General features: G+C 46.5%; 2 protein-coding genes across 5 annotated transcripts; one reads left to right on the forward strand and one right to left on the reverse strand.

Annotated features, from left to right (window-relative positions):
* The first annotated feature begins 3453 nt into the window (after positions 1–3453).
* On the forward strand, positions 3454–6246 carry LOC125520076 (D111/G-patch domain-containing protein). 3 transcript variants are annotated; one of them, XR_015609734.1, is made up of 5 exons: positions 3454–4227; positions 4986–5051; positions 5446–5550; positions 5665–5779; positions 5867–6246. XR_015609734.1 is itself a non-coding variant. In XM_048684874.2 (4 exons), the coding sequence occupies exons 1-3, from the start codon at positions 3577–3579 to the stop codon at positions 5503–5505; spliced, it is 777 nt and encodes a 258-aa protein (XP_048540831.1). In that variant the 5' UTR covers positions 3454–3576; the 3' UTR covers positions 5506–5550; positions 5665–6246. The 3 variants fall into 3 exon arrangements, 2 of the variants coding, with proteins under 2 accessions (XP_048540831.1, XP_048540832.1); XM_048684874.2 differs by having other exon boundaries at positions 5665–6246; XM_048684875.2 differs by lacking the exon at positions 5665–5779.
* A 520-nt stretch (positions 6247–6766) lies between these two features.
* On the reverse strand, positions 6767–11651 carry LOC125520075 (squamosa promoter-binding-like protein 17). 2 transcript variants are annotated; one of them, XM_048684873.2, is made up of 3 exons: positions 10877–11651; positions 7799–7932; positions 6767–7701 (listed from the first exon to the last, which is right to left on the reverse strand). In XM_048684873.2, exons 1-3 carry the CDS (start codon positions 11248–11250, stop codon positions 7052–7054), a joined length of 1158 nt encoding a protein of 385 aa, XP_048540830.1. In that variant the 5' UTR covers positions 11251–11651; the 3' UTR covers positions 6767–7051. The 2 variants fall into 2 exon arrangements, with proteins under 2 accessions (XP_048540830.1, XP_048540829.1); XM_048684872.2 differs by having other exon boundaries at positions 6767–7704; positions 10877–11647.
* Between the last annotated feature and the right edge of the window lie 399 nt (positions 11652–12050).

Raw genomic sequence — 12050 nt, forward strand, 5'->3', positions numbered from 1 at the left:
TAAATTCAGTTGTACTACTTATAATAAAATTTCCTTTCAAACAACTAAACTAGTGGAAGCCACTTGCAAATTCTGAAAGATTTCAATAAGCAGGTTTCAGTGATTTATGGAAATTTTCCATTGTTAAGAAAGTTCGTTCCATATTTGGTTCAAGCATATTTCCTTTCATACATACTCTGAAAGAAATTTCCAGTTCGGATTGTATTGTCGGAACAGTAGAAGAAAAAAACAGTCCAACGAGAAACAGTAGAAACAGTCGAATCGATAGGAAAAACTGTTCAAACAAATTTTTTTTTGAGACAATCTGTTCAAACAATTGAATCAGCGCCCAACTACTTGGGCCGATCGGAGAAACAGCCCAACTAGCGATCGCTACAGGCACCAGTTATCCTAATCCACGCAGAAGGTGCCGATTAGGAGCTCCCGTGAGACTAGGGAGCAACTAGTTAATGAGCGCTCCTTCGGAAGCCCCGCAACGATCAGCGTCACTTGGCGTACTCTCAGTCATTCATCACGTGTCGCACTTTGGACGCTTCCTTTGGCTTTATTTTTTTTATTTTTCCGCACGCGTTTTCGGCTTTTTAAACGGTTTTTTTCTTGATTTTTTTTCGACGTTTTGGTTTTTTCCGGTCTTTCTTAGCTTTACGATAAAAAAATCGAAAAACAAATTTTTTTCCCGTGAAAAATACGCGTTTTCTTTTTTTTCCCTTTCGGGAAAATCATGGTTTTTCTTCCATGAGAGGCACGGTTGTGCTTTAGCGAGAGTCACGGCGGTGCCTTTCGGAAACGAAAAAAACGTGTTTTTTGTTTTTTTTCGCGAGAGTCATGGTTTTGCTTCCGCGAGAGGCATAGTTGTGCTTTCGCGAGAGTCACGGCCGTGCCTCTCGGAAAGGGAAAAAATATGTGTTTTCTGTTTTTTTTCCTTTCGTGGGAGTCACGGTTTTGCTTTCGCAAGAGGCACGGTTGTGCTTCCGCGAGAGTCATGGCCGTGCCTCTCGGAAACGGCAAAAAACGCATTTTCTGTTTTTTTTTCTTCCACGAGAGTCACGGTTTTGCTTCCACAAGAGGCACGGTTGTGATTTCGCGAGAGGCACGGGCGTGCCTCTTTCGGAAAGGGAAAGAAACCGTACTCCCGGTTCAATTTTTTTCGCCCAGTTTTTTTCGTCCGGTTTTTTCGTGAAAAAAAAGTTCGTCAAAACCTATCAACATGGGATCTAGTTTTGAAGATCTCGACGCGAGGAATCCAATGGTGAAAACGGTTCGAAATTTGAACGCACGGTTTAAGAGATGAAACGTTTTGAATAAACGAATCTACGAAAAAAGGGAAAACTCTCAGGTTGCGACAAGTAGGGCGCTGCATGTGCACCACTTGTCGCGACCTGGAAAAGTGGAGTGTTCTTTACAACTAGTACTCCTTAATTAGTGATTTCGGTGAGACTAGACCCGCGTGCCGCCACGGCACGACCCATTTTTCTCTAACTTTTTTATATATAGGCCCCAATAAAAGCCCAAATGGCCTGAAAAGAACCTATAAACCCGAAAAGCACGCAACCCATTAGGTGTAAACATGAGATACTTTTGAAATTAGTTGCACAGGAAATCCCTTTGTATGCTATGTCAGTTTTTAAACTTCAAAAAGGGATCTGCAAATCTATTACTGATGAGATTGCGGGATTTTGGTGGGGTGATAAGGAGGAGAAAAAGAAAATGCATTGGTTTGCATGGTGGAAGATGTGTGTTCCAAAGAAAAAAGGTGGTATGGGCTTTAGGGACCTTTACAGTTTTAACCTTGCTATGTTAGCAAAACAGTGTTGGCGACTGCTCCAGAATCCAGACTCTTTGTGTGCACGTGTTCTTAGTGCAAAATATTATCCCGACGGAAACATCCTGAATGCGGGACCGAAGAAGGGTTCTTCTTACACTTGGCAGAGCATTGTCTCAGGTATCCAAACCTTTAAACGGGGTTGCATTTGGCGTGTGGGCACGGGATCAAAAATCAACATTTGGCAAGATCCCTGGATACCATCAAGTGAAACTCGAAAAGTAGTAACACCAAGGGGTGATACACTACTGGGAAAAGTTGAAGAATTAATTGATCCACACACTGGACAGAGGGATGCTGACCTTATTCAATCAGTTTTTTCGCCTGTGGATGTTCATCGAATCCTCCAAATACCTCTTCGAGTGGAAGTGTTAGAGGATTTTCTTGCATGGAGTGGTACTCGATCAGGGACGTTCTCTGTTCGGTCGGCCTATCACGTGGAATTTGAACATCAGTTCGGTCATCAATGGAATCGGGCGGAGGGTCAAGACAGTTCCCAACTGAACACTATATGGAAACATATTTGGAGTCTTCATATCCCAGGTAAAGTGAAGCTTTTCGTTTGGAAAGTGCTTAGGGAAGTACTGCCTTGTTTCGGAGTTCTTGCGGGACGTCATATCCCAACAAGTGGAGAGTGCCCAATCTGTCATGTTGGGTTTGAAGACATCCAACATTGTTTATTCACTTGCCCTCGTGCTACTGAAATTTGGTCTGAACTTGGTCTGGTAGATGTTATCACAAAGGCGATTGCTGAAGACCGGTCTGGATCAGTCACCATGGAGATCATTGGTAGGGCTCAAGTTGCTGTAGGAGAGTTGTCGTTGCCCGAATTAGTTGCAGTTGCAGCCTGGTACATCTGGTGGCAGCGACGGCAATTCGTGAAGGGAGAAAATATCCTGGCCCCTAACCGCACTGCTACTGCTATTAAGGTTATCTGCACTAACTTTGTTAGAGCGACAACTCCTAAACAACCAGTTCGAAACATGATCATATGTGGAAAAAACCAGTTAGAGGGGCAGTTAAAATAAATGTTGATGCCTCCTTTTGTGCTGAAAATTTATCTGGAGCTACAGGTGCTGTTGCTCGCGATGACAGAGGTGATTTTATTGCAGCAGCTAATTGGTTCATACCACATGTTAGTAATGTTGATGCAGCTGAAATAATTGCAGTTTGAAATGGAATGATTCTCGCAGAAAGGATTGGGTGTAATTCACTGATTATTGAATCTGATAGTACGGTTGCAGTGGAAGCCTTTAATCAACAAGAAACATACTTTGGTCCTGAGGCGGCTATCATCAGGGAGTGTAAGCAAATGGAGTTGGAATTTGCAAAGACTTCCTTTGTGCATTGTTTTCGTGAAGCGAATGAGGTAGCAGATAGCTTAGCTAGAAATTCTCTTACCATTATATCTTCGGGATTTTGGGAAAGTTCTATCCCGGACTTTATTTCTCCTCTTTTTGTAAATGACTTGTCTATTATGTGAGGAATAAAGTCTATTCGCTGTCAAAAAAAAAACATGCCGCGGCCGGTGGTTTATTCCATGCCAGCCCACTTTGCCAGGTTTTCACCGACGGAAAGACAACATCCATCCATTCCATGTACGAAGCCCAACCAGAAGTGTAAACCGACTTGACCCCACCCGATCTCAAAAAACAAAACCCGATCTCGAAAAACAAAAGACTTACCCCAGGCCGGAAACAAGTCGCCACGCCGTTCCCCGGCCGACCTCGCTTCGCCCCGACCACCGCAGGGCCATGGAGCCGAACGCCACCGTTGAGGCCGACGCCGAGGACGACTACATGGGGGACCTGTCCCACTTCCTCCCGCCAAGCCCGCCCTCTCCCTCCAGGAGCCTCGGGGTCCGGAAGCAACCCCCCAAGCCGGCTCCGCCGGCGCGAGGGCACGCGAAGCGCGCCAAGGGGCTACCGTGGAAGGAGCGCCGGCGGCAGGAGCGCGAGAGGAGCCAGAGAGAGGAGGACGCCCGCACCTTGGCCGGGATGGCGGAGGCCATCCCGGAGAGCAACGTTGGGTTCAAGATGTTGAAGCAGATGGGATACGACCCGGCAGCCCGCGGCGCCGGCGCCGAGCCGGTTGGAATCGAGATCCGCCGCTCTCGGGCCGGACTCGGGGCGGAGCCAGATGCTTCTGTGGCGCCGCTGCCGCAGCCATCGGAACCCAAGACGCGGGAGGAGGAAGAAAGGGAGAGGAAGCGGGAGGAGGAGATGGTGGTGGAGCTGAGGTCGAGGAAGAGCACGCAATGGAAGGGACGGAGGTTGGTGTGGGACTACCGCAAGGCTGAGGCGGCGCTCGCGCAGCTGGAGAACAGGGAGGTGGAGCCACCAGCCCCCGATGGGGAGGAGAAGGAGAAGGGAGAAGATGAAGAGGAAGAGGTGATCACTGAAGAGGTAGCCGTTTCTCACTGCTCTGATACTCTTACTTCTGCACCGTTCTTTGTTCTGTAATTCTGTTGGTCAAATTTAGGATTGCAAGCTCAGTATCAGGTTCGGACTTACATGTTCAAAGATGTGCTAATTACTGCCAATTTTTCGTACAAAAATGGAATTAAGTGAAGTAGATGAGAAAAACATTCCAATGGTTAGGATTGTGTATGAGATTGTGATTTGGATAGAACACCGTAATTGTTGTCCGTAATTGTTGTAGGTTTAATGGATTTGTCATATACCAGATATAATTCAGTAATATATGCTGGATTCATGATTCAGAATCTAGCCACATCCTACTGCATTTACCACAACACACTGATCATGAGTTCATGACAATTGATAATTGTGACAACGTGCTTATTTGTCCAATATTTGGTTGTTCATACATGTTTCCACAATTATCCCTTGAACTCATGATCATTGTGTTGTTACAAATGCACTAGCAAGTGGCTCGGCTCTGAAAGTAAAAAAAAAAAGGGAGCCCGGTGAACGTAGCTCCTGCTTGCACACGGTCCGGGGAAGGGTCCGACCACTTTGGGTCTATAGTACGCAGCCTTTCCCTACATTTCTGCAAGAGGCTCTGAAAGTAAATCCTACTTATTTTTTTATTTATCATTATTTCGTTGCCATTTGTTCTTTTCTGCATTTCCTTTTGCCCAAGGTATCATTTTGTAAGTGTTGCTGAAGGAACTGGATTGACATGTCGTTTATGTCTGCAGGGTTTACAAACCATATTGGATAAGCTGCGTGTTCAACACCACTATTGCCTTTACTGTGGATGCAAGGTCAGTTTTATTCTGGACACAAGCCAACTATCTGCAGAAGGCAGAGCATTCATACCTGATTCCCCATCTTGTAATAACATTGCTTCTTTGGAAGATCACAGTAGAGAATCCGTGTTTTATTATATACTCCCTCATTAACTTGAGATAAGACGTTTATTGACACTGTCATAGTGTCAAAAAACATCTTATATTAACTTAGAGAGGGAGTAGATCTCTAGTGTTGCCAGTGCATTTCTCCACCCTTTTACTGCATTACAACCAGATAGATACTGCAATTCTCATATTTTACTCTATCTATTTTCATTTTCCGAATTATAAATGCATTTAGACATTGTGTGTTTGTTGTGGCATCTTCCATGCTTTTAAAATATGGTTGTCTTGGCTGTTTTCTCAGTTTGAATCAGCAGGAGCACTGGCAAATGAATGCCCTGGGCCTAATGAAGATGATCACTGATCCACTCTGTCAATGGTGACAAGGGCACTGTCCTTCCCACTGCAGGTGATGATTCTATGAGCAATTCAATCTGTATTCAGTAATGATTGGCATTACCGCATTGGATTCTTCACATACTGGATTACAAACTTGCCGTTTTGTTTTGCCTCTATCATGCAGATTATGGTAAATGTGACATTTGGGATATTCTTGATTAGTTGACTGTGTACGGTTAACCTTAGTCCTTAACACAATCACTGGTTCATAGCCAACTGGAGAAACTGAGCTCCAGCATGTTAGTGGAAACAATATATTCTTAACTACTATTATGTGTATTAGTTCTGTATGAAATGTCTCAACATGTGAAATCTTTTTGGGTCAGTTTGAAATTACAGAGATGGAATGGGAAGCTTCAAGGAGTTCGCATATTGTGTGAACTGCTTCATTTAGAGCTCAAGTTATGTCTCTGACATGTCCAGAACTCCGAATGAAGTTACCGCGGCCAAAAGACAGTAGTGTGTTAAGCTGTGAAGAAACGAGTTGAATTCAGCTAGCGGTAATGTAAGAAGAATTGCACTAGACGTTTCCCATTCCTGCTTTCTAATCGAGGGACTATTCATCACTCATCAACTGAACTGTTGAAGTTAGAGTCGTGGGAAGGCTGACACTGTTCATCTCTTTGTTCCAGCCAATGCCGGAATCTGTGTACAGTGCAATTACATTTGTGTCGATCTTTCATGTGGACAAGCGATCCATTTATGATCACTGTTTGTTGATCACGGGCCAACATGTGGCACAAGATTTGTCAGTGTGAGCTCAATTATTATGTCATCATGATGGCTGCATCATCCCACCCTTGCCCTACCTCTGGCAATTATTTGTTCTCCTTTCTAAAGTGGGCTCCCTAATTTTGTTCAGACCTAAAGTCAGTCTTTGGAAACATCAAAGGTTTCAGCTTTACCATCAAACAAAATCAACAAAATCACAAGATCTGGATCAGCATCCCAGCAAATGGTGACTGGAAAAAAGAGGAGATGCTTGGAACACATTCTCCTTGGCAGTCTCTGTCACATGAAAGCAGGTGCTGATGTTTTGGAGAGAATATACCAGAGTTGTCACCAGTCACCACTAATGTGTTCTTTTGGAGTAAAGAAGCTACCGCATTGCTTGATCTCACTTTCTCACCTCGGCCAGCCCATCAACAAGACACCACCGGTGCTGAGAGCATGCTGCAAAGCCACGCTGTGTGCTTGTGGTCTCTTAACTTTGCATGCATAAACAAGAACAGATTCCTGGCAATGCAGGATTAACAAGGGAATAATACGCCGAGTCAAAGTCCTCGGCAAGCATACCGATACTTGAAATTCATGGAGGTTTACATCACATGGGCGCAAATAGTTTGGAGTTTTCATGGACATTATGCATAAGGAAGAAATCAGTCGCCTGCCACTTCGGAGCCCTTCCTTCCCATACCGGTGACCAGAAGGGAAAAATGAACGGCAGGCAGGGGCTTCTTCAGTTCCATGCTTCCCTGCGCAGACTTAGGGTAACGTAGTTGGAATGGCCCCTACAGGGACCAGTTGGACGAGCTGCCGGGGTGGTCGAACGCGCCGCCACTGCTGCCGTGATCGCCGCCGCGTGGCCCAGGCGCCGGCCTGTTCCCCTGCAGGGCGAGCTCGAGCTCGCCTGAGAAGTGGCCGTGCTGGCTAGAGCCTGCTGGGTGGTGCACCTCGTGGAGCTGGACGTCATGTGGCAGCTGCTGATGCGGCGCGTTCCGGCCGCCTTCATGGCCCCGGGAGCCACCCCAGGGGCTCGCCGGCGGCGGCATGTAGTTACTCGCCATGATGGAGGGTGACACTCCCACAGGGTGGCCATCGAAGCCCGCGGACCGGTGGTCGTGGCTGGCACCGTGGGGGGTGTTGTCCCATGGCTGAGTTGACAGAAGAGAGAGAGCACAGCTGGAGTCGGCGGCGACCCCTGCGAGACACCCACCTGGAGGGAGCTCTGGGCCGGGGAAGCCGCCGTGGCTGCTGTATGCATGGTGGTGGCCGTATCCCGTGCCTGCACCTGTGTGAGGACGCAGGTCTAGGTTGCCTTGCCACTGGATTTCACCAGGCATCCGGTAGCCTGGTCGAGCCCCCGGCCAGGCATCCCGCACGCTGCTCGGAACTCTTGGGTACGAGAAATCCAGCAGGTAGCTTCTGAACCTGCCGGGTTCTTCTGCACCAAGAACCACAAGAGCAAATCAGCAAATGCAACTGGACCAATAGTGATCGGTGAGAGCAAGTTTGGCAAATCAGCAGCTGCTGCTCACCAAAGGATGCAGCGAGTCGCCCGTAGCGTGTTGCGAGAGGGCCGGGGGGTGCCTTCCTCCGGCGTTCGTTGTGGCCTGCGAGGCGTCTGCGGCAGCTGCGTTTTCCTTGATCGAATTCAGGCAACTGGTGGAACCTGAGAAATTCGAGCAGAGAATTAGTGGTACAACCCTCATTCAGGCAACTGGTGGAACCCTCCTCAACTGAATTTACCTGAGAGGTATGATGAGTGAATGACCGAATAAAAGTTATGGGATCCAAATCTCACAGGGTCTCATTGTATATGATCAAACAAAACAAAAATCAAGTTGATGCAATACACGATGGGTACTACTAACGGTATTAAAAATTTCAGTAGAGTTTGGAATACAAATTTATTAACAAAGATATAGCAAAGCTGCTCAAGTACTACATGCTCCCTATATATATTAGCATATCTTGGGAACAAACAAGCATAATGGAAAACAACAGGTCTGGTCAAAAGGGCGTGGTAATGCCAAGAATGTCTCTCTTCTTAATATAGCAGTACTGAGCATCCCATTAAGCAACATTATCTTAACGGCCTTCATAATCACACCCCGTACGTGGAAAAACAAGCCCCGGAAAAGAAACGGAGAAAGGAACCGTACATGTGTAAAGAAGATTGTAATCATTCATACAGATGTGAGATGTCTGGCTTAACACAATCAATAATGCACCTCACCAAGGTGCAAGGGGCAAAGGGATTGTCCATCAAGTGTGGAGGGAGATATCATTTTAGCTTAAGCTTTTCTGATTATGCCTCTCGTCAGAGACACGCTGGACATTAGCACAACTCAGACATTCATAAGTTTCGTAAAAGAACTAGAGCCAGAGAACATAAGTCATTTCGCTTATAAACTACTCCCTCCGTTCCTAAATACTCCATCCTTTCCGTATTACTCGTCGCAGAAATGGATGTATCTAGATGTATTTTAGTTCTAGATACATCAATTTCAGCGACGAGTAATTTGGAACGGAGGGAGTATTTGTCTTTTTAGAGACTTCAAATGGACTACCACATACGGATGTATATAGACATATTTTAGAGTGTAGATTCACTCATTTTGCTCCGTATGTAGTCATTTGTTGAAATCTCTAGAAAGAAAAATATTAGGAATGGAGGGAGTATAGAACTTATTATGAAAACAAGTAGGGCTGAATGTTGTTGATGTAGTTCACTGTAAGCGTGACTGTAACGTTGCTGCACATGTTTTAGCAGCGCATGGTGTTGGCATGGGGAATGGCTGCATAGAGATATGGCTAGGCCATTTTCCTGCATTTGTATCTGACATTGTAATTGGCGAGATGCCAGGTACAATATTGTAATGCATTACTTGTGTTTTCCTTTCAAAAAAAAACATGGCAATGGGTTGTTAGTGAATGAAAAATTACGGAATGATTGGTAACTGCCCTTTCAACTGGCAAACTGAAATCTAACGTACTGTACATATTTTTTGAATGTGTCTATCTAAACTGAACATTTCTCATCAATATGGGGAAATGTACTTTGGTTCCTGGGTGTATATCAACTCATATGAGAAAAAAATTAATATGTAAATAAAAGTCAAAAAAGTTTTGAAGCTTTTTTAGAGTAAACTTGACTTTCTTTTGCACCAGTATGTAAATTTTCATGAATAAAAAACCAGCGTTGACTTCAGGGCATTTTTTTGGCTATTATAGATCACTATTCACACTATTTTGGCTGGAAAATTTGTTTTTTTTTTCAAAAGAAGTCAATGGGGTTTTTCTTTTTATGATTTTTTTACAAGTACAGTGGAAGATTAAGTTTATTTCAAACATATTTTCAGTATCTATATTCAACCAGTTCTTTTCCCCTCCTTCCCGTTGTTCACACCATGAGCGCACCAACATCCCGAGCATACACAGTACTGTGCAATAAGAGGGGGGCAAAAAAATAAATCCAAAATAGTTAATCAATGTGTATGCTTTGTTTTTTCAGTTAAAGTGATGGTAATTAATAACACAATTAAACAATTTGAGCCACAAGCCATTCGCCCATTTACAAAGAAATTTTCAACAAAGGAAATACAAAGAAGTTGAATAGCACATATAAACATCTGTAACCCCTAAAAAAACATATAAACATCTTAATGCAGTCTTTGGGTTTTCTAACCTAGGTAAAACCGGAAATAGTTTACAGAAAGTTACATGTCGCGTAGAAAGTCAGCTATCTAAAGAGAGAAGTGTCATGGTGCTCGCATTTATTTCAGGATTTCCGACAATGCGCAGTCTCTAGAAGATGCTCATAGGGATTGGGTCTGCGGGTGTATTCATAAGATGGGTGTATGCGCGTATATATGAGCGTGGTCTGTACCGTGTTAAAAAAACTAAAGAGAGAAGCTTGCCCCTCACAAAAAGAAAAGGAGCTTGAGTTGAACCGAATATGGACTAACCTACCAACCTATGACGAAGCAGAATGCTACAATGTAAGATCGTTATTTCTCACTGTTCCTGATTTGATTTGACCATTTTTAGAACTAATTATACGAAATGGATAGTTTTTGGACTACCACGAATCGGCTACTAGTAAACAACCAAGTACTAGTATAGTAGATAAGCTAGCTAGAGGAATCTTATGCAAAGCAACCGGAAGGCAGGGATGTCACATCACTGAAAACATATCAATCAGTCTACCAACTTAAGAACTATCATCAGCACACTCAAATATAGAATACAAAGTATAGTAAGCTGCTACAAGCAATGGCCGTAATAATAAGTAAAAAAAGTCGCCAACACCCAACCCAATGAAAGAAGCTTGTGAAACTAATTAGACGCAAAGCAATTGACAGAAGCGGAAGGCCCCACCAAGCTAAGTTTGTCACAATGATACTACTACTGGAGTACTACTATACCTATTAATACTTGGGCTACAGTTGACCTAATGTGGACAGAAGGAAACCTTGAACAAGAAGCCAATAAAAAATGGCTAGGAATAAAACATGTATTACTACTAGAGAATACGTCAAGAAATTGGCGGGGAGAAGACAGAAGAGAAACGCGGCGAGAGAGGAGGCGGAGGTGGGAGGAGAAATGGTGACCTGCTGCACTGCTGGCAGAAGCGCTGCTCGAGGCCGGCGACGACGACGCGGGGCTCCTTGGTGTGCATGGAGCACACCTTGTGGCGGCAGTGGTATTGCTTGGCGCCGCTCAGATCCACGCCGCACCCCTCCACCTGGCACCGCGGCGGCGCGGAGCCGGACGCTCCCCCGGCGGCCACGGCCTTCCCCTTCCTCCCGCCGCCCGCGGGCGGCTTGGACGAGGACGCATTGACGCCGCCACTGCCACCGCCGGGGCCCGTGCTGTCCTCGAAGTAGATCTTCTTGCCGAACTTGAGCCCGTGGCGCTGCTGGTCGTCCCCGCCCCCTCCGCCGCTCCCGTCGCCGCCGCCGCAGCCGCCGCTGCCAATCTCCATTGCGGCGCCTGTCGTCGGCCCTAGCTAGCTCGTGGTGCGCTGGCGATGCTGGTCGTGGAAGTGGAGGTGGAACACTGCTCTTGCCTGCTTGCTGGCCCCCCTCTCCTCTCCTCTCTCGAGGGAGAGAGGGGAAAGAGGGAGAGTGGCGACGACGGGGGGAAACACACGCACACACACGAGTGACCAGGCTTCGCCCTTCAAATTAAAACCCCCGTCTCTCTCTCTCTCTCTCCCTCCCTCCTGACCCGTTGGTGCGACAGCCTAGTGTGGGTCTCTCCCTCTCTCTCTCTCAACTTGTCATGGTAGCTATAGTCACCACTCACCAGCACCTTTTGCTTTGCTCCCTCTAGGGCCTCCGCCTCAGGTCCTCGTCAGTCGACGAGTGATGCTCGGGATGCGCCTCTTGCCATGCTGGGTAAAACGGCTGCGCGCGGTGCGTGGGGGCGCGGGCGGGAGGGGTTGGGTTTTGTATGCCCGTGCATGCCGGGGAGAAGTACGTATGGTGAAAAGGCTGTGCCCCCCTGCCTATTCATGCCATCTTTGGCATTGGCTGCGTCGCCTGCCTCCACTTATCAAATCACGCAGGGCCGAGAGGAGGTGAGAGAGCAGCGCCCTGCATCTCTGCGTCTGCGTCTGCGGCTGCCACCGCCAACGCAGCGCAGCGCAGCAGTGCCATGAATGAACAGCACGGCCGTGATGGCAGCGCCAGGCCGCCGCAGCTAGCGTCTCCCCACAGTAGATGTTTCCCATGGGGGGCCAGCTCCCTCCCCTCCCCTCTCTCCCATCCTTTAACACCGGGT

The sequence above is a fragment of the Triticum urartu genome, chromosome 7A, assembly GCF_056163025.1.
Source record: "Triticum urartu cultivar PI428250 chromosome 7A, HENAU_Tu73, whole genome shotgun sequence".
Classification (NCBI taxonomy): Eukaryota; Viridiplantae; Streptophyta; class Magnoliopsida; order Poales; family Poaceae; genus Triticum; species Triticum urartu.